Source organism: Lolium rigidum, chromosome 5, assembly GCF_022539505.1.
Source record: "Lolium rigidum isolate FL_2022 chromosome 5, APGP_CSIRO_Lrig_0.1, whole genome shotgun sequence".
Classification (NCBI taxonomy): Eukaryota; Viridiplantae; Streptophyta; class Magnoliopsida; order Poales; family Poaceae; genus Lolium; species Lolium rigidum.
In genome coordinates, this window is record NC_061512.1 from 236,311,577 (window position 1) to 236,336,753 (window position 25,177).

At 45.0% G+C, this 25,177-nt stretch overlaps 3 protein-coding genes and 1 long non-coding RNA gene across 5 annotated transcripts; 1 reads left to right on the forward strand and 3 right to left on the reverse strand.

Moving 5' to 3' along the window:
• Window positions 1-20: 20 nt before the first annotated feature.
• On the forward strand, window positions 21-2,982 carry LOC124655341. Of its 2 annotated transcripts, XR_006988637.1 has the most exons (4): window positions 21-61; window positions 204-283; window positions 388-439; window positions 2,924-2,982. It is a non-coding gene; the product is annotated as an uncharacterized LOC124655341 (long non-coding RNA). The 2 variants fall into 2 exon arrangements; XR_006988636.1 differs by lacking the exon at window positions 2,924-2,982 and having other exon boundaries at window positions 388-1,914.
• Window positions 2,983-4,622: 1,640 nt separating this feature from the next.
• Window positions 4,623-10,493, reverse strand: LOC124651416 (uridine/cytidine kinase UKL1, chloroplastic-like). The gene is made up of 14 exons (XM_047190515.1): window positions 10,253-10,493; window positions 10,061-10,152; window positions 9,241-9,310; window positions 9,011-9,129; window positions 8,170-8,266; window positions 7,967-8,046; window positions 7,642-7,836; window positions 7,476-7,559; window positions 7,311-7,371; window positions 6,513-6,573; window positions 5,930-6,023; window positions 5,758-5,830; window positions 5,250-5,332; window positions 4,623-5,173 (listed from the first exon to the last, which is right to left on the reverse strand). Exons 1-14 carry the CDS (start codon window positions 10,476-10,478, stop codon window positions 5,027-5,029), a joined length of 1,482 nt encoding a protein of 493 aa, XP_047046471.1. The 5' UTR covers window positions 10,479-10,493; the 3' UTR covers window positions 4,623-5,026.
• An 851-nt stretch (window positions 10,494-11,344) lies between these two features.
• On the reverse strand, window positions 11,345-15,218 carry LOC124651417 (ribulose-phosphate 3-epimerase, cytoplasmic isoform). Its single transcript, XM_047190516.1, has 8 exons — window positions 15,026-15,218; window positions 14,437-14,441; window positions 13,114-13,176; window positions 12,920-13,026; window positions 12,758-12,855; window positions 12,078-12,170; window positions 11,943-11,984; window positions 11,345-11,833 (listed from the first exon to the last, which is right to left on the reverse strand). The coding sequence occupies exons 1-8, from the start codon at window positions 15,140-15,142 to the stop codon at window positions 11,678-11,680; spliced, it is 681 nt and encodes a 226-aa protein (XP_047046472.1). The 5' UTR covers window positions 15,143-15,218; the 3' UTR covers window positions 11,345-11,677.
• Window positions 15,219-16,611: 1,393 nt separating this feature from the next.
• On the reverse strand, window positions 16,612-20,084 carry LOC124652797 (proteasome subunit beta type-1). The gene is made up of 7 exons (XM_047191839.1): window positions 19,948-20,084; window positions 19,749-19,856; window positions 18,315-18,396; window positions 17,447-17,576; window positions 17,227-17,369; window positions 16,964-17,050; window positions 16,612-16,880 (listed from the first exon to the last, which is right to left on the reverse strand). The coding sequence occupies exons 1-7, from the start codon at window positions 19,989-19,991 to the stop codon at window positions 16,806-16,808; spliced, it is 669 nt and encodes a 222-aa protein (XP_047047795.1). The 5' UTR covers window positions 19,992-20,084; the 3' UTR covers window positions 16,612-16,805.
• Between the last annotated feature and the right edge of the window lie 5,093 nt (window positions 20,085-25,177).

The following is a 25,177-nucleotide window of genomic DNA, read 5'->3' on the forward strand; positions in this document are numbered from 1 at the left end:
ATGCAGTCCTTCCATGAGTTTCGAGACCTGCATCGAGTGCTCCGCGCTTCGCCAGATCCAGGTCAAAAACACCACCCTTCTCTTCAGCGTTTAGGGAATGTTTACTACAGCCTGAAATCTGTATTTTTACCACCCTTGTTATTTCCACAACAACAATGAAACTGGAGTGCTCAGTATGCTGATTGACATGTGCCGTTGCGCAGCCTAATGTAATGCTCCAACCATGTAATGGTCCAAACCATACGAGGATTCAATTCCAGGGAACTACCAGTGTAACAGCCAGGTATGCAGTGTCTTTTCTCAGAAACTACCAGTAATTGAATATGGAGCAAATAAGTTGCAATGGTTGGCAGTCTGTAGTGACAAAGGAACTATGCATATTTTCAGCTTGAGAGGGGAAGATGCAAGTAATGGGAAATCCGCAAACATTGCATCCAACGTGAGCTCATCCCTGTCTTTCATAAAAGGAGAGGATACTCTGCATATTTTTGATCGGCTAGCTACCTTATTCTTTTCTACTCAAGCCAATAAGCTAGATGACTGCATTGAGATCCAGTCTCTGTCAACATCTATAAATCTGCACTTCATACAGCGTGACAGTATTTAAAAATCATCCAGATAATCCTAGGTATATTTGTAGACAGTGGGGTCTTTGTATGTAATATAATGAATATTAATGGACACCAATTCAGACCACAATTATACAATTGCTTAATGTCATATACAACACATAGGACATAATTACAACACATAGGAGACAGTTACATAGGCTGACTCCACTCGTGTATCTTATGGTGGGATGGTAGTTTCACAACAATCTCTTGACTTAAACTGCTGATTCGACGTCTTTTAGATACGAGGTCTGATGGATCATCCAACCATGTCGCATACAAACTTCCTGGAATTATTGTCTCATTATCCACAATGACCGGAGGGCCTGTCCGGCGTGATTTTCTCTTTATATTGCGCTCCTTTATCTTGTTATTCTTTTTCTGTTCTTCCTCTTGCTTGTTCAATGAATCCAATGCCGCCTCATGATTTGCTATAATCTCTAAGCTTTTCCGATAGTATGTACCGTCAAATGCTAGAATCATTGGTAGATTTCCCTCTCTTTGTAGCTTCACTTTTCCCATATGTTTTATATCGTATGTGTTATCTCCTTCAACTCTCATCACCTCGATCATGACAGTCTGAAGGGTTATGAACACTCTAACTAGTGTGTCCACATCATAACCATCAAAGGCTTGTTCAACCGACTCAATTAGTTCCTTTAGTGTGGTAGGTGCATACTGAACTGTCAGGGATTGTATGGAGCTGAAAAAGCCAAGATCCAGGGCATTCAAGTCAGGTGAGTTTGGAGGCTGCTGCAGCAATTTAATGTCCCGTCCAGATTCTTTGACAGCAGCTAGGAAAACTGGATCATTTGGAAGAACGTGCGTTCGTGCATTGTCTTGCTGTATAAAGATGGTTTCCCCATTATCAGGCCATAGATATGCAATTGCTGGAATTACCTTTTCACAAAGGAATTCCCTCATTACGTTTCTAGTAACTATGATGGTCTTTAGTTCCATCGTTCCTTTCAACCTATTTTTGGAGTTGTTCTTGGCTGCGGTTTCTTCAACAAATGCCCAGATTCCGATTTTTCCATCAAACATGACTTTTTTTTGCTCATTGTACCGGGGTTTGGCCACTGCAGTTAAGAACATAACCTTTCCTATACTGTTCTTGTTGTGGATAGTTCGCACAGGGTCTTGTTCTTCCGGCAGTAGATAGTATTTTCTGCTCCTCTTTGTCATGTCGAACCATTTTTCGTCTATATGAACTATGTTCTCCATACTAAGGAAAGACGGTTCTGCCTCGGCTGTTGTTGTTTGATCAATCATTGAAGTGCAAAATTTTAGCCTAGCAATCTTGTTCTCTGGTTTCAAAGCTGGCTTGAGGGTACTTGTATGCCGTCTTATTTTACCCCATTGAAATCTTCTCTGCAAGGTGGCATAGGCGACACCCAATTCCCTTGCAAGTGCCCTTAGTGTAGATCTTTTGTTTAGAGGAATGGAAGGCATCCTTGACAAACCAAGATCTGCTCTCTTTCGTCCACAACGTCCCCTCTTTTGATTTGAGACATCAACCTCTAGCTGCTTTATCTCTTGTTCTCTCCCCTTTCTCCAAATTCTTTCAATTGTGCTTAGACTTGTTTTTAGAAGAGTAGCTACAAGTTCTTTATCCGCCTTCGCAATTTTCCTGTCATTGCCAAGAGCTTTCGGTGCGATGTATGCTGCGAATCTGTGACTATCGGGTAGCTCTCTACTTTGTGCCTGTGCAGCAGGTATTTCTACATCTTCGGCTTCGGGCATTTCTACATCTTCAGCTTCAGGCATTTCCACATCTTCGGCTTCAGGCATTTCCACATCTTTGGCTTTAGGCATTTGTACATCTTCCTCTTCCTCATGTGGACTGAAGTTAAGATCCAAATAAAACACCACTTGTGGAGGCAAGTTGAGATCGAGGTCCATCTCCTCTTGTCGTACCTACATCAAAAGGAACAAAAAGTATCAGTAATGCATCATAGATGATCTTGGTTTTAAAAATATCAGGAATGCATATTATTGATGATATCTCGTTGCTACAGATTTCACCAGCTGTATGTGAAGTCATGAATGTATTTTCCCAGCAGCCTACACTAGACAAAGAGAATCATGTAGATATAGAAACATTTATACAGTACAGCTCCACATTTATACCCTGTTCATATCTTTGTAGCAGTACAGTGATGTAGCAAACTGGCATCAGTAATGCATCAAAAGCAACAAAAAGTATCAGTAATGCATCAAAAGGAACCAAAATAGAACTCATGTACATTTTAAATATAAGGAGCCTGGTTTGTTTATGTGACTACTAAAATTGTGACTACTAATCATTGTAGGGCCTGGAGGGTGCTGCTGCAAGTGGATCAGGGTGCTTAGCTGAAGGCATCCTTCGAAGGTGAAATGCTTTAAAAAAATAAGTAACCTGTTCTATAAGCAGTTTATTTTGCACTATAAGAAGTGCACTGTCTAAAACTGAGCTATACACAAATTCTTTCAGTTGAGTTGACAAGTATATTTCTGTCGGATACACTATAAGGCATGAAATTCTCACTCAAGAGATGCAGAGAATTAGACCACACATGTTCATTTTCTGTTCTGAGACGGGATAGATATATCCATATAACAATTTGCTAGACAGGCATGGAATACTAGCTGATCATGATTCTAAAGACAATTCTCTTTTGAATCTACCTAACTGAAAACTGAAACCATCAGCTTCCCGACAAGGCAACAATAACAGGTTAAGAGGTTCCAGGAGCAAGTTACTAACAACAAATACGGTTAATGAAGAAGATAGAGAGTCCTCTGCGATTCTTGCTGCTGTTGACATAGTATTGCTTGATCTAGAAAATTGTGAAGAAGTTAAAGATACAGCCCTTGTCACATACTCACATCATTGCCAACATTTTGCTCCAGTTACCACATTTCAACTGAATTTCAGTGTAGTAGAGATGCAATCATTGCAGTTCTCTGGCCAAACAATAATTTCATAGCTACAGTCAACGGTCCAAAGAAAAGGTAGCCACTGTTATCTTAAATTTCAGAACCTTCACAGGAAATTGATGCTTATATACAATCGATTTTACATGCTCATGTCTAGCTTCTTTTAATCTTCAGATGTTTCAACATTCTTCTTGATTGCCAATGATTCTTGATCACCCTTTCAGCGCATTCGTACCTTGCATCCGAGGAAGCAGAAGCGGAAGGTGTCAAGAAGGCTGCGGTCCGACAAAATGGCGAGCAGCAAGGTGTCAAGGAGGCTGCACTCCCAGACCTTGCAGGTGTTGGTGACGTCCTTGACGGGCCTCGGCTGCGTCTCTCGTTCAAGGTCAAACCCGCCGCCGCTGATGGCCAGCACCCGGTGGATCTCCGATGCCCGGATCCCGTCGTGGAGGCCCCGCCTCCTCTCGCTCCTGGGGTCGTGGACGGCGGGCGCGAGTGCCGGATCACCGTCGACTCGAGCGTGCTTGCCCAGCTCCGACGCGGACGGCTGGAGCTTGTTGAGGCGGGCGGCGACGCGAGCAAACCTCGGGTGGGGCTCTCCTCCCTGGAGCCTCAGGTGGGGCGACCCCGGCCTCGAGCGTAGCAGCGGCGCGGCGGGAGGGAGCTGCAGACAGCGGCGGAGCAGCGGCGAGGGAGCTATTCGAGGAGGGGCCGGCCGGCGGGGGAGCTCGCCTCGCTCCTCGAGGCCCCGCCTCCTCTACTTTTGGAGGTCCGGCCTCCTCTTCTCCTGGAGCTGTCGCGGACGGCCGGCGGGGGTGCGGGATCACCGTCTACGTCCAGCGCGCGAGCCCAGCTCCGGCGCGGGACGGGAACGGAGCTCTGGCGCTGGACATGGCCGTCGGGATCTTGGAGTTGGATGTGAGGACTAAGTTTGAGAAGAATTGAATCAGCTAGGGGGTTTTCAGAAAGTTGCCATTGTACACGGGCCGAGTCATCTAATTCGGGCCGGAGGGAGTAAATCATATTAAACTCATCCAGACTATCGAAGAAGTGCAAACAGGTTAATATGATTCAGTATTATACACCACTATGTAAAGGCCAATCAAATTAGCACCCTCCATAACAATTTGGTTACTGCAGTGTATTACTCTTAAAGAAATGACACAATAGCAAAGAACCAGCTCATTACGGGGAATTATTAAGACATTAAAGGCTCAATCATGTATTGCCTGAGCTGAAGCAGAACAGCAATAGTGATACCTAAACGAGCTTGCAATCGTCTCTACTACCTCCAACCCAGGGTAAGGCCAGATTGCTAGCTCCATGGCTAATGGGGGATATCCAGCTCTGGAGTCTAGAAAAATTACAATATATCTTCTGAGTTTACATCTATTTCCCAGCATGTCTTGTCGGTCCAATTAATGCTACCTCCGTTGTACCACCATCCCTCTCCATTCACCAGCAATTGAGCGCACAGACATCAAGAACAGTATCCATCAGTTGTCTGTGCCGAAGTAGCGATCGCCATACTCTCCCAAACCTGGGATGACCCTAAATTCCTCGCTCAACCCAGAATCTATCTCTGATGTTACAACCTTCAACCTCGGAAATCGCTTGCACACACAATGAATCCCTTCAGGAGCCTACAAACAAGTTGAAACACAGACTAAAGTATCAGAAACAAAAAGACAAGGAGCAACAGTAAGCTAAGATGTTTACCGAGATAAGATTGAGGAATATGATCCTCTCCTCAGGAACACCTTTCCTTACAAGAAGATCTATAGCTTGACTTGCTGAGTTCCCTACAGAACAAAGGTGGGAGTTGAACACTTAGTCACAAACAAAGCGGAAGAAAGCTGGTGCATTATCACTTTGCAGATGGACTGACGAATTACAGAGTTGTGACTAAAGAATAACAACCATCTACTAGATGTGTATAGAAGCAGATCTTCCAAAGCAAACAATGTGCCACCAAACTTTCACTATCAGTTGGCACGCAGTTTAATACATTTTACAAAAAAAAAAAATCCAAGGCATTTGCGAACAGATAAACCAATAAATAAGCTTCCTAAATTTAGCGCATCATGTAATATCCAGATTAAAAAAACACATACATATAAGAAATACAAACCTAGGCTATGCCAAGAGAACTTTAACACAACCTAGATCACTTAAATTTAGCGCCAAACATAAATGAGCAAAAATAGAATATGCAAACAGTACTGACCTGTGCCAAGCACCGGATCCAAAAGCAGAACATGTCGTTCAGCTATATCCATTGGCAGTTTGTGGTATACGAGCTAGATGCAGATAGTGTATTATAGTTATTCAGACCATAGAAACTTCAATCATTTTAAATATTTCCTGATGTTTGTTAATCACAAGATATAAGTGCTTACCTGCTGCCCGTTATCTCCAACACGGTGTATCAGAATCTTGCCAATTTTTATTCCTTTACAGCAAGCACGCAGTGCATTCTCCATACTTTCACCACTGCAATGACAAGGCTGTGTTTACAATTGTGCTATTGTTTCAAGATATGTTAACAGAATGAATGAGAAAAACATCTGTATCATGAAATTCCATATATAACATGTCTGGTATGCAAAATGGCAGACTATTTAGTATTTAGAGACGTCGATTCATGATGATGAATTATGATTGGGGTTCAAATGGGAAATGGGTTCAAACTTGTAGTCTGGACATTGGAACAATAAAACTATCTTGTAACTAGAAAGATCAGGTCACATAGAGAAAACAGAAGGTCCTGCATGCCAGGATATAAAAGAATGTAGAGCTATACTCATAATTCTTTTGCAGTATTAACAAGCATCTCTAATTGAAGGATCGAAAGAAGCTTATGTACAATAGTTAATTACTTAATTCAGTCTAAGTGCCCGCCATTCAAATGAATTACTTCTTACTTCTGTCCAAGGTGTGTGCTCGCATGTTGGGTTGATAATAGCTATTTTCAAAGTTTACCTTCGGACAATAGACACTCCACAGAGCTTTTTGCAGAAATCAACTCCCATATAAGCAGATCCTGGAAACAAACAAGTAAAACATGGCATGATGTTCGGCACAAATATCTAGAAGCACGTGTGCACCTGGCATTCCGGTTAACAACTGAAAACAGATAAATCTATGAAGTTGACTGGATCAGCCACAAGCACCCTTATATCTCAAAGAGCTCCAGTTTTCCAAAAGTAACATTTTCTATGCATATCCAAATTCAAATGTTTGAAGCAAACATTAATTCCAAAAGATAGAACCAGAAGAATTAGTAGGTGTGACTCCATATCAATAAGTTTTAGTTTCTACCCAGTACCGTGTAACATCAAAGATATAGATAAAAATAACTAGGGGAAAAACTCTCCATATCAACAAGCTTCAGCTCTACCTGGTATTGTGTAAGATCAAAGCTATAAATCTTCGAGTGGGGAGAAACAACTCCATACCCACAAACTTCAGTTTCTATCTAATAGTGTAACAAGAAACCTATAAATCAAACTATTCTAGGGCAAACAAGATAGCATTTAGTCAAAACATTATATGATGCATCGATTAGATTTTCCTTCCCATTATTGTTCAAGTGGAAGTCCTTTTCTTTGTAAAATTTCCAAATTACGCTGTAAACTATTTAGCAATAAAAAAGTACAACATTAAATTTTCTAGTTGATCAAACAGTGATTTTCTAGGAAGCCTTAACCAGAGTCAAACATTTCCGATGGAACAATACATGAAGTGAAATCAAGATATGTGATGCCATTTGCAAGTTACCTGTTGGAGTAACAATCTGCTTTTCTGTAAATGGCAAATGCCCCAGACCATGCTCAACTACCTAACATGACATTTTTCATACAAACAGAAAACCAGTTAAATCAATTCATAAGTCAATGCAATTTACTAAGCATGAAGTCAACAAAAAAAGGATAAAGGCTGTACCAAACGTATTAACCGGTCTGAATAAAAAACAAAGTCAGGTGTGGTGACTTCCCTGTCACGAATCAGTGTATGCATTCCTCGGATCTGACAAATTCATCATAAAGGCATAAAGAACTTTGAGACAGTGAACAAATGGCTTATACTCAATAATGATGATTAACTTTACCTGGAAAGTTGATTGCACTACATAGACATTCGGGAAGATCTTGCACAAGTCATGCATACCAAGCTTTGTACGAATATGTTGAACGATCAGGTCAACTGCAACATGGTTATCACCGCCTCGTGGTATGATCACATCAGCATATTTCTTTGAAGGCAGAACAAAATCATCAAATGCTGGCTTCACAAACCTACCATACTGAGATGCCAAAAGAATTTCATATTACATTACAGGCATTTACATATTAAGAAAATGAAAAAAAAAATCTGCTCGCAAACCACAAGGATAAAATAAAACTATAACAAAAAATATAAAATAGTTAACCCACCTGTTCAAGCACAGAGTTAACATTTCTGCCTCTTTCAAAATTGTCACGCCTTATTCGTCGTGCAAGCCTAATATCTGCATCTGTTTGGATACAGCATGAAAATACAAGCAAATATGATGTTAGAGAACAAGAAGTCAAGTACTATTAGTTTGTATCGAGCACTGTCTATTAATTTTTATAAGTACACTATACCTAACACAGACCTGTGTCCACAAATATTTTCATGTCCATAAGATTACGAACCCTTTGATCATGGAAGACTAAAATGCCCTCCAAAATTATGACATCTGATGCATTGACCTTGCAAAACGAAATTTGGTAAGTCACTTAGTTCAAAAAGGCTCATAATCAGACCAGTTTTCCCCCTTGTCCAGTACTTAAACTAACAACCATCTTGGTTGACGTTTCCAGGTGAGAAAAAATAACAAACAGGATACTAAAATATAATTGTTCTTAAACTTAAAATCTAAATCAATATATATAGCATGATGATTCAGTAATATAATTCAAGGGTTGTACTCTTTATCCCGGCTCATTTAATACAGTTCACTTGAAACTTAAGAATGCAGACTGGGTAACTTTAAATTTTATATCCCAATACATCTAATCCGGTTTAGTTTCATAATTCAGAATACTGCATAATGTTGGAAGCAATATTCCCATTCATACAAATATCTACGACATGACCACAGAAGGTAGAAAATTAAATAACAAAAACAAAATCTAAATGGCCATACGAACAGAATTCACAAAGCATGCAACGACATAAATTATCAGCTGGCATAAATGTTGTAAACAATGGCCATACGAACAAAATTCACAAAGCATTCATACTCGAACTACTATTATTTTTCAACATCTCAGTCAGAAAGAAAATAGCGCCTTGTGTACTTTTAATACTTCCAATTGAAAGCATAGGCTTGCACTCTGCTATACGATATACAAGATGGCCATATCGTTGCACAGATAGAAAAAAGGCTTCACATCTAGAGTTATTCAAATGTCAAATGAGCTGAACTCATAAGGCATAACTATTATTACTACCTTTCTGAACCTTTCGGAGCACCTTCGGTGATTCGTAAAGTCATATATAGGAACATTTACAGGCAATGCACGTTTCAGTTGCCCCATGCATTCAAGAAGTTGCTCTGTATCAAACGCATCTGCAAACAAAGAAAGCATTTGGTTCACATTCTACAAAATCAGCAGGCAACTCATTCTCTGGTCACTAACAAAGGTAGCATACTTCCATCGAGAAAAAGCAAGTGAAATACCAGGATGATCGAAATTGTAGTCTTGAGCGCACGCAGATTCTTCAGCAGTTAAGCCGCGGTAGAAAGAATCCTGCAAGATTAAAAGCCAAACTGAAACCAGGCATGTTCCAAAATGGTATTTCCTCCCATTTGTGCGACAAATTCACGACTTCATTGTTCAGTTCTGAAGGTGTGAACAACAGCAAAGCATTAGGTTCTTCTAATCCCCAATAAGATTTAAATCCAAGCAGATCATTATTACCCATGCATTGTTGCCAGGGGCGGACCTATGTAGAGGCAAAACCATGCCATGGCCCGCCCATGATTTTGCCCAACTACCCTTAAATTGGTATCCCAACCCCTTATTTTTAGCAACTAATATCACTCCTTTGAGCTGGCACACCCATACATTTGCATGTAGTTCCGCCGCTGATTGTTGCTAAATGCCAAGAACATGCATGTGCGACCTGAAAACACAAGCTAAGATGTAAACTAGCTCTCATGAAATTCTATGCATCAATCAACGGTAAACTCGGTAGAAGCATTCATATACAGATTCGTAGCGACCAACAACTCCTCTCAGTGCAAAGTAATGGCTAGACTAATACACAGACCTCCAAATCTGACGAACAGCATCATTCGGATCAGTGGCAGGGCTACATGATGTATAAGATGTCAATTGACATCACACAAATCTAATGACATCACTAGTATCATCTGCTATCACTTATTTTGGGCGTTTGACATCACCAGCTCCTATTCCTAGCTCCGCCACGAGATACAGAAGGTAGTGGGCTGGTGACAGGAAGCATCCCAATGGCAGAGGCGACAGTGGGCGCACCTGGTTGATGAGCACGACGCGGTGGTCGTGCAGCTGCTGGATGATCATGTCGCACACGGTGGTCTTCCCCGACGCCGTCCCGCCCGAAACCCCTTCGAGAAGAGAACCCCACACGAAAGCAAACTCATCAGTCGGAACGACGGAACCTATAACCACCACCACATTGAGCACGGGGAGGGATGCCGAGGTTACCGATGACGAAGGGCTGCCTGAGGGCGGAGGGGGAGACGAGCTCGGCGGCGCCGTTGGCGTGGGCGGCGGCCCCGTTGGGGAGGGCCCCGGCGGGCGCGGGGGCGGAGGAGGAGGAAGGGGAGGAGGGGGACGTGGGGGCGGGGAGGCGCAGCGCCTCGAGCCGGAGCCCGCTGAAGTGGGCCCCCACCGCCGACTCCATCGCGTCGTCCACCGCCTTGTCCGGCATGGTCTCGCCGCCGCCGCTCGCCGATCGACCCGGGATTCGCTGGCTGGCTTCGGGTTTTGCTGCTCCCCGACCTCGAATTCGGTGGCGGATCGCGATCAGGGATTTTGATCCGACGGAAAATAAAAACAGGAGCGAGACGCTGTTGCGGCGGTGCGTCTGGGGTTTGCTCTTGCTCGTGAAGACGTGAAACGAGACAGTGACATGTGGGTCCAAGGATGGGGATGGGAGTACCAGTCTGTGCAGGAGTGCCAGCACTCTGGGAGTGCACGTTCAGTTCAGTGGCAAACACCTACAGTATTAATATCAAATATACATCCACCAATACGAGTATACACGCGCATTCTACATCTACTTCTATGAGTATTTTTGAGAGACTAAGTTAAAAAACTAATCTAGCGAATCTTAAGATTAACAAAGTCACCACATATCTCACGTCCAATGGAAAGATCATTTTCCACTAAAATACAGTAATATTCTAACTTTTGAACTCTCCTCAGTTGTGGATGGCACTCTCCTTTAACCATCCAACTACAAGCTGTTTCTCACATGGATGCTTTGTAGTCATCGGGGACAATCGTGTACAAAAAAAAAATCAACATAATAATCCAATTTAGGGGATGGACTTTATGACACATCTCGGTGGGATAAAAAAAAGGAGACAACAACATGTGTTGTTTCCTGTGTCCTCACGTTTTTTTTAGAGCAAACACACATTTCTTTAATAGAAGAACAAGTTACATGAGTAAACAAACGTGAAAGCTAGCAGACACCTTGTCCTATAAACATGCAGAAAAAAACATAAAGAACAGAAAAGTACAAAAGAGGAAGCGTGGAATCGGATCCAAAGCTCCAAACTGCAATGCACAGTCAACAGGAAATTGTGCTCCTTTTATAACTGCATATTCTACAAGCTCCAAACTACCAGAAAGTAGTAATTCGAAGAAGAAGAAAAAAAAGTGCAAAGCCACTGGCATAACTTGCCCAATAACACAATTTATTCAGGGAAGAAAGTAATTCCCCAAAAAGGAGAAGTGCAAAGCCACTGGCATAACTTGCCCAAGAGAACAATTTATTCAGGCTTCGCCGATCAATTTCCAGTGCAAGCGTGCAAACTGATGCTGTGTAACTGAGGCTGTGTACGGGTGACGTGCAGAGTAGTTCTAGTATACAGCAGAAACAGCAGAAGGGTCGGTCGCGAATCAGCTTTGGTTTTGGGACAACTCGACGCTCTTTCGTAGCACCGATATGACCTCTCCCGGGTCGGCAGCTCCAAATATAGAACTTCCAGCGACGATGCAGTTGGCTCCGGCAGACGCAGCGACGTCTATGGTGGAAGGACCCAGGCCGCCGTCGACCTACAATGTCGGATCAGGAAATGGTTTCAGGAAACGAATTATCACGAGAAGATCTCCTGCGGGCATCTCTGACGCAGCAGATTTTAGTTGAGCATGGATCGCAGTGTACCTCTATGTCCAGTGAAGGGTACTTCTTTCTCAATGTACGCACCTGAAGAAATCCAGATTTCAGGAAGTCGTCAATCAAAACTATCCGAAATCAGAAAATTGGTGTATATATTGAGCCGGAAGATGAAATGGGTACCTTATCCATCATCTCCGGCATGAACTTCTGACCACCAAAGCCAGGCTCGACTGTCATCACAAGAACCAGTTCTACAGGGTGTTCTGCTTCCACCTGTCAAAACAGTAATTAGCCTAACTGTTAGTAATAGCTTTGAAACATCCCTCGATGTGACATGCATTTCAGAGAGGAAGGCTCGGATAATTATGATAAAAGGGAATTCAACAAAAACAGGTTTGAGCAGGCCATATTGTGAAGTACAGCAACGTTCAGGGATTATTGGAAGTATGGGAAGTGAAATGTGTCTGAACAAGGGAAACAGGTTGTGCTCGCTGAATGATCAACATGTCATACTAGAAATTAATACAACACATTATTGCCTTGATGATACAGCACATACCACAACAAGCACTAGTACACTACCTTATAATAATAATAAAAAACAAGAAACACTAGCAGTGCACATATCAGCTTGGATTGGGGTTTCCAATCTGAGCTCCAGAGGAGGGTAACCCTGTATCTTATGAACTAGAAAGAAAGCTAACAGTACAGCTTGAAATAAATGCACATAAGCTAACTTCTCATGTTAGCTGTTATAATGATAAAAAAAAGTATGGGGAAAATATATGTCTCACGGATTTTTTCTTTCTCTAGTGTACAACATGATATGACTAGAAGTTTAATTGAGTGCATGAATTTACCAGGGGGAAAACATCCTCCACCGGAGTACCAGGTCTCAACGATACACCAGGCGTCATGCCCTTTGCTTTAATGCTTTGGATCAGCTCTTTCCAGTTATCTGCAACAAGCTTTCCATGAGGCAGTGAAACCCACAAACCATTTGCCAATATATGATTACTTACCTCTTGCTACTTCGATATGGAATGTGAATCCTGAGGCGCCAGCTTTCCCAAATGCCTCTACATAATCTGAAGGATTTGTCACCATGAGGTGGCAGTCCAAATATGCCCTGGAAACCGAGAACAGTTAGCATTATTAGGTGCAGAAAGGAACACAAGCCATCAAAGCAAACGTAAGGCAGGGAAGGTCACCGTACTTGGTGTGCTTCCTCAAACTCTGAATAACTGGAGCTCCAAGAGTTAAATTAGGAACGAAGTGCCTGCATATGCAAACAGACAGTTTTAAATTTGACGCGGGTTTTCTTTGCCAACGCCAGAAATGGTCCATCACAAAATTTCCCCAAAGGATGAATGCATATTCTTCAAACTTGATCAACAATAATATAATAATGACATCCTTATTGTGTGTAGTCTTTCATCTGGAAGGTTAAAAAGGTATTCAAGAGAACATCCATACATAAGATCTGTATGATCATCTTGACAATAGAAAATGGCAAGGTTCGCACGTGAGGAAAGCCTGCGATTCATGTTAATAACTCACTGTGATGCTCCCCAGTTTCTAAAACAGCATATTTAGCAAGCATTCTGGTTTTCACCATCTTGGAATATGTGACTATTTTCTCTGTTATATGCTCAAGGTATGTGATCCTTGTCCAAGCAAACACAGGGAATACCATCACCATATTGATTTTGGAGATACATCTTACTTTCATCATTGGCTACTTAGAAATTTACCTAATGTTTATTTTCAAAATGAAAAAGTGATTGACCTTGTTATGACAGTGCAAAGTTTTTTTTAAGAAAATGAGACCAATAGGAACTAGCCCCAGTTGATTTTTGTTCTTACCATGAGCGCCATAGGGAAGTCCAGGGACTCGAACCCTGGTGCGTTGGGCACGCACCCGCTGCCACTGCCAACTGGTCACAGTCTCATGACAGTGCAAAGTTTAAGGTGTTCGTTTTCAGGTTTGATCATATGGCCATAAGGCTAATTGTTATATACTCCCTCCGTCCATAAATAGATGTCTTATATTTGTCTAAATTTGGATGTATCTATACACTAAATAGTGTCTATATACATCCAAAATTTGATAAATCTAAGACATATATTTATGGACAGAGGTAGTACATATTATTGGAAGCTAATGCTCTCTGTGTGAGATTCTATTAAGATTTTGCATCCATGAGCAGGATGTTCGAATATGCAAGGCGTCTAAACAAAGTAGAAAAAAAACTAAACAACAATGTTGTCCATGGTTTGAAAAGATATTAAGAGAAGATATGTGTGTGTGGGTTAAAAACAAAGTTCATCTAGGTAGATGTGGCATGTATACAGTGAGCTGCATACTTAAATTAAACAGCCAGTTCCAGCCAGATAAAAATAGAGGAGGTCTGCCTATATACTAATAAATAAATGAGCAATACAAATGGGAAACGATATGTGAGAATAGGCTTTTAGGCACCATTAAGTGTCAAGAAAATTCGACAGCATCCACACTGGAAAGTAGAGACCTACTCACCCATCCTGCAAGTCAGAAAAGGAACACAATGAGCATAGGACAAAGGAACTTCCAAGCTTAAATGTCTATTATTAATGCACGATCTAACAGTACAAAAAGAAATGGAACACAGTCGCTGAATAGTTACTAACTTGGACAAGTATCAGTGCACTTGCAGAATCGCACATCACAGACAGAAAGAGAAACCAACGCGAACATGATACTCATGCTCCGAACAACAATGTTCAGACTAACCTTTCAGAATTCAGAGTTGCAGTAGCAGGAAGTAGTCGCAATCAATAGATTGTCAATTCTGAACAGATCTTAGCTAATTTCCTATGCTCTGATTCAGTAGTTCAATCCTATGTTGTGTGAAACAAAAGAGCATGACAACTCATCTGAGGCTCTGATTCAGCAGTTCAATCCCTATTATCCCTACCTACCCTGACTCTCGGTCACGGCGACAAGTGATTGAAGCTACCACAGCAGTGCGCAGCTCGATCCTACTCCTACGAATGGATAGAACGAATCGAGGGCAAGTCTAGATGGTTGACTAGGCAGGATACGGGTACGGAAACGGGTGCGGGGAGAGGGGATGGATCGTACTGACCATGACGTCCATGTGGAGCCAGTCGGCGCCGAGGCGGACCATGCGCTCCGCCTCCGAGGCGAGGTTGGCGAAGTCCGACGACAGCATGGACGGCGCTATCTTCGCCGCCGCCGCCATGGTTGGTGCTTCCGATTAGACCTCGGTGGTTGTCGGGCTGTAGCTGAATGTCGGAGTGGGAAACGCACAATGTTTCGTTCAGATCGGAACTCGGGGCGACCGACGGCTTGTTTCACGGCTGCGTTTGTGGCAGGTGAGCCGCCGTGGCCCACTCGTCAGTGGCTGGAACGGGGGCTGCTACTGCGAGCACTGACCGCCAACCGGGTGCCGGTGGGCTTCGTTTTTTTATTTTCTGCTTTTCAACAACTACTACCACAACTATAGTTTTTCTTTTTCCGAAATTACAAACTTGCGTGAAATTTCAGAAAACGTTTCAATTGGAGGAGCAAGCATGATGATGGCATGACATATCTAGAAGAGGAGCAGACGAATCTCATATTGATGTTGCTTCTCACTTGATGAAGAGTTGGTCAGGGTCACTCCGATCAGTGTTACTGTATTTCTCAGGCTATTGAAGAACTTATTCTTGAATACTCAGATTTGAGTAAATACAAATGAGAAGATTCCATCATGGGGCAGGGCAGTGAATACCGTCCGAGGAGAAGTAATTTAAACTTTTTAAGAGCATCTCCAACAAGCACGACAAAAGTCGCGCGGGAGCGGGAGAGCCGCGAACCTTCAGCGGACTAAAAAGATTGCCGCGCACCGACTGCCGCATGTGCGCGCACAACCGTCCGAAATATTTACAGCCCGCGTGTCGCTTCGCCGCTCCCGCCTCGCTCCGTGTCGCTGCTCTGCCTCCCACCTCGCTCTGCGCCGCCGCTCCTCCTCGCGATGAGATGCCGCCCTGCCGCCGGTCGAGCTCCGGCTACGGTGGCGTCCGCGCGCAGCCGAACGGCACATTCTACGCCGAGATCCGGAGCAGCGACGAGCGCATCAGGCTCGGGACGTTCGAGACGGCGCACAAGACGGCGCGCCTACGACACGGCCACTTAGCACCTCAGCCGCTCCGGTCGCTCGATGAACTTTTATGAGAACTTTTATGAGACGCGGCGCCCGCCTCCTCCGGCCGTCACGCGCGAGCAGCGACGGCGCAAGCTCGAGCAACAGCTCGTCATCGCGGAGCACCTCCGCCTCGAGTGGGCGCGCCAATTCCCGGAGGAAGTCGCCACGATGGAGGCCTTCTACGACAAGGGAGAGGAGAAGGCAGCGGCAGCGAAGGTGGCAAAGAAGCCAAACCGCAAGGAGCGGAGGGCGAAGTCGGCGGCGAGGAAGGAGAAGGCCGCGAGGAAGGCGGAGGAGAAGAAAAACAGCCCATGCCCATCGACGATCATCCTCTCCTTCTCCTTCTTCGAGTGGACACCGGACACCGCAGCGACATATAGCGCGCCTCGAGATGCTCTAAGGTCATTGAGTCACTCCCAACTCCAAATAGGCTAGTGTCCGTCATCGCATGGTTACTGAGTGCAAGTTACCATCAAACTGTATTACATTCAGCATCTCAATGTCGTACGATTCCTGCCAACAAATAACTCACAATCTCATGTGCATGAAGCAGCAAATTAGTTTAACAAAGCAACATGTGAATCCTGATACAGCACAGAAGCAAAGCAAGCATGAGACAATGGTTTCTATGAAGTAACAGCTCTGGGCATAATAATTCCCTATATCTAGGGAGCGTTCCCAAGCAAATAGAACGGCATCACGAACTTTAAGCACTGACTTAGTCCTTCCTCAACTCAATGTACTCACGCCTCGTCCCAGCTTTGTTAATGACTACAATCTCCACCTTATCGCCCTGCATTAGTAAGTGTGTAGCAGATGAGTACAACAGCAAATATGACAGTGAGAAGCAAACGATATGAACTCTAAGAAACATACAGTGTAGATGTCCCTCTCAGTTGCAGACGCAAACACATCCTTAACTAGGTCGACAGCCTCTGATTCAGACAAAGGTGTGACAGCATCCTGCACACATTTGATGGAAGATTGTTAGAGACCTCTGGAGCAATGTAATAGTCACACCATTTATCAACATGCCATACACAAACGTCCTTGCTTTAGTCAGCAAGAGGATAGTTGGACAAGACGGACCAATCTACAATCTGATAGCAGACAACAGATATAGAAACGTGAGGGCTTACTCTTGCCGGGACTAATAGTGGACTGGGTGATTTCAGCTGGTTGTCCAACACTGGCATGATCAGAGTTGATCCTGTTCCCTGAGCACTGTAACCAGTCCTCTCGTAGGAACCAACAGCATCATAGGAGTAAACACATCCTTTCCCTGCACGAGTATGATGCATGCTCAGACCACGCTAAACAGAAAATTTTAACAGCGGAAACCAAAAACTAAAGTCACACCTTCACTGTCAAGCCCACCAAGCACGTTGAAAGCATAGTATGGGAAAAACCGCTTGTAGTACAGAGTATTGGAGAGCAATTGTGCCATTGCAGGGCAGCTCATTCTTTTGTTGTGCTGGTGTTGGTATAGCTACAGACAAATAAAATAAAATAATATCAACAATTTAGTTAGCGATAGTTCAGTAGAACATGAACATACTAGCTTTTACACAGAATAAATGCAGTACAGGTATTGCAATGTATTCCGAGTGTAGAACGTGCGAGCAATGAACTAATATTTCTTGAAAATAAGAAATACAATTGTTGGATTGATAGATAGGATTTAGTAACATATATACTAAGCAAAGGAAATAGAGAAATAGAGCTTTCTTTGGACAGCAGCAGAGAGAAACACAGAGAAATAAAATGAAGTACTCCCTCCGTCCACAAAAGGATGTCTCAACTTTGTAAACATATGCATGTATCTAGCGTGTTTTAGTGTGCAGATACATACAAATTTAGGCAAATTTGAGACATCCTTTTGTGGACGGAGGGAGTAGAACATATGCTATATGGTGAGATACGGGGAATAGCGACAGTTCTAGATTTTTTCTACAACTGAGATGAGCCAGTCAGAAAACAGACAACTTCACTTTCTTCTATAAGAGTATATGCACAACCGTAGCTGATGAAGTTTTCGATGAAGTTTTTACAAAATTCATATAACTTTGATCACCAACAGACTATGTAGTAAATACAAACCAAAAGGTCGAAAACAGATATACTAAACTTCTGATTGTGTGCAACCAACACAAAACTCCTGATATCATGTATGGACAAAAGAATATATATAATATATACTTGGACAAAAAGGTTTTGCAAGTTTTACCAGTTCTTTGGCAGATAAGTTCTTCTGCAGAGCTTTGATATCACCTTGGAAGCCGGAAGATGCTATTACACATTTCTCTGCCCTGAACAAATGAAGAAATAATGTTTAATACTTTTCACTGACAATGGGAAAGATATTAAAATGCTTGACAATAAAAAGAATGGCAGTTAAGGAATATACAGCATTAATACAGAATAGGTTCAAAGAAGACTGGGTAACAACTACAGTTCCATAAGAAAGAAATTCAATAGCATGATAATAATTTAGACATGCTAGTGTGTTGTGACAGTACAGCAATATGTTTACTTACAATCATACATTAACCATGCAAAACAAAATACCTGTTGTACATGACCTACTAGACTTCATCAAGTACTTAGAAGGAAATGGTTAACAAGAAATGAAATAGCTTCACAAAACATGCTCTTCAAAAGCAAATTTCAAACTCAATATGGGTTGCAAATGCAAGTAACATTGTAATAGCAGAGCTGTATTGGAATTTTGGAACAGAATCACAGCAAGCCGATTGTTTAGAAAAAGCTCAATCAAACAAAGTCATAAATTGCATCATTGTATGTCATATGTCCTGCTCCCTATGTAACACCATTTGCAAACGCTTATTTCTAATTTAAAATTAATAATAACAATATGGAGGAAACGTATAGGCAACAGGTTCCTCCACTACGGAGTATCGACAACATACATCATGCTCTATCAAATTAGAAGTATAGGAAACGTATGGCATGCCCTATCAAATTAGAACATACTGTGGACCTATCGGTACCATATAGCGTCAAACCCACAAGAAGACAAATAGCCTGGAGTATGTTAGCACGAAGTGGAACCAACCCCACAAGATGTGCAGCTTACAATAATCTGAAGTATGTTAAATATAAAGCTCATACTAAAATTTACAGATGCTAGCGTAGATGGCGAAAAAAATTAACAACATTGATGTCTTGGTGAATCACGGGGCCCAATTGCCTACTCCGTTAATATAAGCTACCATATTGTTACTGGGAAGAAGATAAATTGGTCAGGCTAAGACAATGCCCTAGCATCCACTAATCAGCTAACCCAACAAAAGGGTAACCATAAAATAAAAGACAGGGCGTGTTTTAAGGCCAGGACTTGGAACATTGATTCAACCACAGATCGTATCAGTGTAAAATCCCATCAAACTATAGCACTTACTGGAAGAACACGGTGGTAGCCAGTAATTACCCGCAGCAAATCTCATGTTTTCCCTAATTCAATACCAGAGAACCAAACACCAAACCCTAGCTAAGTGAGTCAAGCGTGTCTCTAAAATCCGAGGTCTCCACCGAGGAATTCGATTCAGTATCACGCCACAAACCCTCACGGTCTCTCAATCACCAAACCCTAGTGCCCAGGGGGGCAGATCGAGGCTCGGGATTGCGGCGGGGAACTTACAGCTCGCAGATCTTGGAGTGGTCGCGGGTGAGGATGTTGTATCCGACGGAGAGGCGGGTGTCGGCGGCGACCACGCAGTAGTCCGCGCCGGCGATGGCCACGCAGGTCCTGCAACCAGCATCAGAATCGGGCCGCGTTACGAGATGCGCAAAACGGAGGCGGGGACGGCGAAAGATAGGGGGAGAGAGAGAGCGCCTACCCGCCGTTGTTCTCGTAGACCCAGTCGCCGCCGCGCCTCGCCATGGCGGTGGTCGGAGCGAGTGGGGTGCTCGTGGGTGGGGGCTGGGGTCGCCGGAGTTCGTGTCTTGCAGGGGAAGGCGAAGTGGAGCAGTGCGGTGGCCTGTGTTTCGTCTCTGCCCCTTTGATCGGATTTTCTTCGATCTCGGCTTGAGGCTTTGTAGGCTGTGGGCCGAGATGGTCTGGGTTTCCTTTGTGCTCCGCAATACAGGGCTTCATACCGAGTCCGGATATGGGCCGAGTCCTCGTCATATAAATATTTCATTTTGTTTTACACTAATCTTTTTTTGGTTGACTCAAATAAAATCTTTTTGGCGATTTTTTTTTCTAATATTGCGCATGTTTCTAAAAAGAATCAATAGTTGGAGCATAAAATAGTTTTTTGGTACCTACCTTTGGCTGCCTTCACAAAAATATAAGATTGAATCATGGAAGCAAAAAAATGTTTGAAGACCTCGAAATTTTGCTCTTTTTTAAAACTTTATTATTTTGTATAATCGTTGGAGACATCTCGTATATATCTACCATGTACTATTTTTACAATAAATATATGTAGTAATCATTGTTAAAAAATAATGTTTAGGGTAAGTAAGAGCTGCCAACGGAGTTGTCGACCTAAGTCTCATAGTTGTTAGGGCACCAAGGTAGAGCCACTTGGGATGGAGACATCTAGGATTGAAGTGAGCATGACATTGTAAATCGGCATTTTTTTCCTATTCCATGATTTTCAGAATCCCCGAATCAAAGAGGCTTTGAAGGAGTTGAGTAAGGAGACACTTTTTGAGTTAGTGTTTAAGTTTGAGTGGTGAGGTTGGTGACTCTTGGGTCGGAAGAGTTTAGGCCCTGCTAGATGTGGCAAGGCAAAGGTTATGAACTTATGATGAGCGGTAAAAACATTCATCTTTATGATGGAAATATCTCTCTAGACCTGTCACTAATCGCTAATCATTGCAAATATATGCAAATCTCCTTGTTATTTTATTTTGTACATACATGGATACTTGAAGGAGCAAATCAAGGGTAAGTAATGAAGAATCGCGAAATGGAAGTATTACCAAGTCAACCAGGCCTCGAAGGCATCAAACATGCACTTTAACAACCACTTGTACGGCCATCCTCGCCCATACGGTGTGTCGGTGTGGCACCGCCTCGTCAAACCTTATAGTTAATGTGAAGCTCTATCACCACCGTCATCGACTCCATCGCCTCATCCATCATCACCATCACCATCTCCTCTCTCAACTATTTTTTTGATATTGATTCCATCGCGATTTTCGATATTGTAAGACTATTTTTTATTTATCAATTTGAGATTTCCATTACAGTGTTTATGATTGTTGATCTAATCATGTGTGAGTATCCCTCATGGGATGACAGCTAAAACCTAGCCTCGCTGCATCAAAGCATCTCTTTTACTCATGAGATATTGTTTAGTACAAGATTCATCTTTTATTATTCGTCTTTTTACCTCAAACCTAAGACTTGACATGTACCCAAGTCCACAAAGATTGATGAAGGTATTAGTTAACAGTAAGATGGAACTACCTAGGAGCCACCACAGCGAACTGAGAGCTTGAGCCGTCGGATATTGCGTCCGAACGGCCTAGATTCTCCCAACGTCCTGAAGCGCGCCCACCTGTATCAGCATGTAACTGCGCCTTCACCGTCCGGTCGAACATTGCCGGGCCGCTTCTCCACAAATTGACCTCGGTGTTTTCTCATTTATCGAGCCGAGATGTCATTATCCATTAAGTAACAGCACCAGGCTTTGACTGCATCTATGGCCCATTGTTATTTTCTCAGTGTATTCGGTCCAGCAAGCTGTAAACCCAAGCGTCCCATCCTCCCCATGTCGGCGGCGGCGGCGGACCGATGGTGTGGAGCCCTTTGTGCTTCGCCTCCCTTCAAGGACGGTTGTAATGGATGCGTTACTAACACTCCTTTAATTCCCCTTTGTAAATTTATATGATCATCATTGTGTTAGCGTCTTCTTCGTCCGCATATCCCATTCTCCTTCGGCCCTTCCCGGTGAGCATATGGTAGTGGCGGCAGGGCGCGTTAGGAACTCAAGATTAGTCTGAGGAGGAGGCGGCAGTTGGTGGATGATGCAACGAAAGGAGGTACCGGCGGATTCCTTGGCAACTTTCCGCAAAGGGAGCCCATGGGAAACTTTTTTCGCGAAAACGCAAAAGACTTGCGTTTCGATGCATTGATAGAAAGAGAAAGGTTATATGTACATGTCCACGAAGGGACCAACACCCCGCATTACAACTCGACCCAGGAAAGGAGACCTAGTCTAAGGCAGGATGTGCCGGACACCCCGGGCTCCCGCTCTCGCCCACTGTTGCGCCTCGGTCTTGATGTCGTTGAGCAAGGAAGGCATCGAAGGTTGTGCGTTATCAAAGATCGCAGCATTCCGGTGTTTCCGAGATCCACCACGCCGTGAGCATGATTATCGACGAAGTACCTTTGCGCAACTGGCGGGGAGCGGTCCGCACCGCCTGTGACCACCACTCCGCGAAGTCCCCCTCCGAAGCCGGAGGCCCCGAGGTGGATCGGATCCACGAAAGGACCTCGAACCGGATTGTCCCGGAGAATGAGCATCCAGAGTGAGCAGGTGCGTCATAGTCTCCTCGGATTGGTCACACGGCGGGCATCGGGGCGCATGCGGTAATCCCCGATGCCCCAGCCTTTCACCCGTCCAACACCTGTCCGGACGGAGCCAGCCAAAGGAAGAATTTCACCCTAGGAGGCGCCCATAATCTCCGGCTCAACTCCCAAGATGCCGAGGTAATTCCCCCCGGAAGAGGGCTTCATAGCAAGAGTGGGATGTGTGCGGCCATCCGTCGTCCACAACCGGGTCATCGTGTCCCGATCTTCCGAGAGCTGGATTTCCCTCAATCCGACCCATAGTTGCACATATTGCCATAGTGCAAGGGGAGATGGTGCTCCGGCTATGTCGGGGATCCAAGTGCGGTCCACCGGTGCCTGCCGCACCGTACGCACCTTCCTCGCGCCGTTTAGGAACCAGCGCAAACACCTCTGGCGCCATCTCCTTGATGGACCTGCCATCCAGCCAACGGTCCTCCCAAAAGAGGGCGGACTCTCCGTTCCCCAGTGTCATCGAGGTGGAAGCCGCAAAAATGTCTAGCTCCGCCTTCGAGAACTGCATATCCAGCCCGCGCCATGGTCGTTGGGGGTCCGTGTGCATCCTCCATAACCAGCGCACCCTAAGACTTATGGCCATCCGTGCCAGGTCGGGAATTCCCAACCCCGCTAGGTGGAGTGGCCGGCACACCCTTGCCCAGTTCACGTGACAGTGACCTCCGTTGGCCTCTGCACGGCCCACCCAGAGGAACCCTCGCAGGATCTTGTTGATCTGTCTGAGGGTCTTTTTGTTCAGGGCAAGAACCATTAGCTGGGTGCGGCCGGGATTGCCGCGAGCACAGCTCGGATCAGCGTCAAACGTCTGGCTTGCGGCATCATGGATGCCCGCCAAGTGGGCAGTTTGTCAGCTATCCTGTCCAAGAGCGGCTGGAAAGTCTCGGCTGGCAGACGCCTAGTGGACAGGGGGATACCCAGGTATTTCACCGGAAAAGGCGCTAGCTGGCACCCCATGTGCCCTGCAGCAGCCACGGCCTCCGCGTCCGAGCAGTGCAATCGGAGACACCGAGCACTTAGCAAAGTTGGTGCGTAGGCCGGACGCCTTGTCCAAAAATCTCCAGGACTTCACGGACCACACCCAACTCTACCTCGTCCGGGTGACAGAAGATCACCACATCATCCGCATATAGCGACACAGAGGTCACCAGGTCCCGTCGCGCCAACCGCCGCAGCATACCCAGCTCGGCTGCCTTGGCGAGCAACCTGTTGAGTGAGTTCATCACCAGGACAAACAACGATGGCGACAGGGGGTCGCCCTGTCTCAGACCCCTCCGATGCCAGATCGGGGGGCCTGGCTCACCATTGAGCATCACCCGAGTGCTGGCCGTGGCCAGGAGCAGAGAGACCATCTCTCGGAACCTCGGTCCAAACCCAATCTTCTGGAGAACTTCCATGAGGAAACCCCAGGATACTGAGTCAAAAGCACGAGCGATGTCTAACTTCAGCATCACCCTCGGCTCCTTCCCTCTATGCAGGAAACGAGCCGTCTGCTGTACCAACATGAAGTTGTCGTGGATGCACCTTTTGCGAATGAAGGCGCATTGGTTGCGATCCACCAGCGACTCCATCCGCGGTGCCAGCCTAGTAGCCAACGTCTTCGCCACCAGCTTGGCAAAGATATGAATGAGGCTTATCGGCCTGTAATCACCTAGCGCCATAGCGTCCGGGCGCTTGGGCAGCAGGACTAGCAGGGCCTGATTGAGGCCTTGGAGTCCGCGCCCACACATCGTAAAAAGCTTGTCGAAGGCCGCCATGAAGTCCGCCTTGACCACCCCCCAACATCTCTGAAGGAACTCAGCCGTGAATCCGTCGGGGCCAGGAGCCTTGCCCGACGGCAGGTGTTTGATCACATCCCAGACTTCCTCATCGGTGAACGCAACCTCGAGCTCGGAGAGGTCCTCTGGTGTGGTGCCCAAGAAGTCCAAGTCCAGCGAGTGTGCCCTTGCCACTGAGGTGCCCAGCAGGGCCTCAAAGTGCGCAAAGGTAGCTTCAGCCATGGCCGCGTGATCAGAGACAACCGCGTCACCCACCCTTAAGCTATGAACCACATTCTTCTGGCGCATGTATGCCGCGTGCTGGTGGAAGAAGGCCGTGTTGGCGTCCCCCTCCCTCAGCCAAGCTAGCTTTGCCCGCTGGCGAGCCATCGTCCGGTCGAGTGAGGCTAGCCCTAGGTATGCTTGCTTGAGGTGTGCCCGGAGTCGACGCTCATCAGGGGTGAGCAGTCGGGATTCCATGACGATATCCAACCTCAGCACCACCTCCCGCGCTATCATAAGCTGCAGTTTGATGCATCCAACCTTTCTGTCACTCCAGCTCATGAGCCGGCGCGCTGTGAGCTTCAACTTAGCGGTGAGTCGCCGGAAGGGGTCGGTATCCCCCTGAACCACTTCCCAGGCGCTCTGAACCGCCTCGTCGAACCCGTCCAGCCGCAGCCAGAATCGCTCGAACTGGAACCTCTTCCGCCCCGCCGACTGTGTGGTGCAGTCAAGGAGGAGGGGCAATGATCTGCCACCACCGTCGCCAAGCGG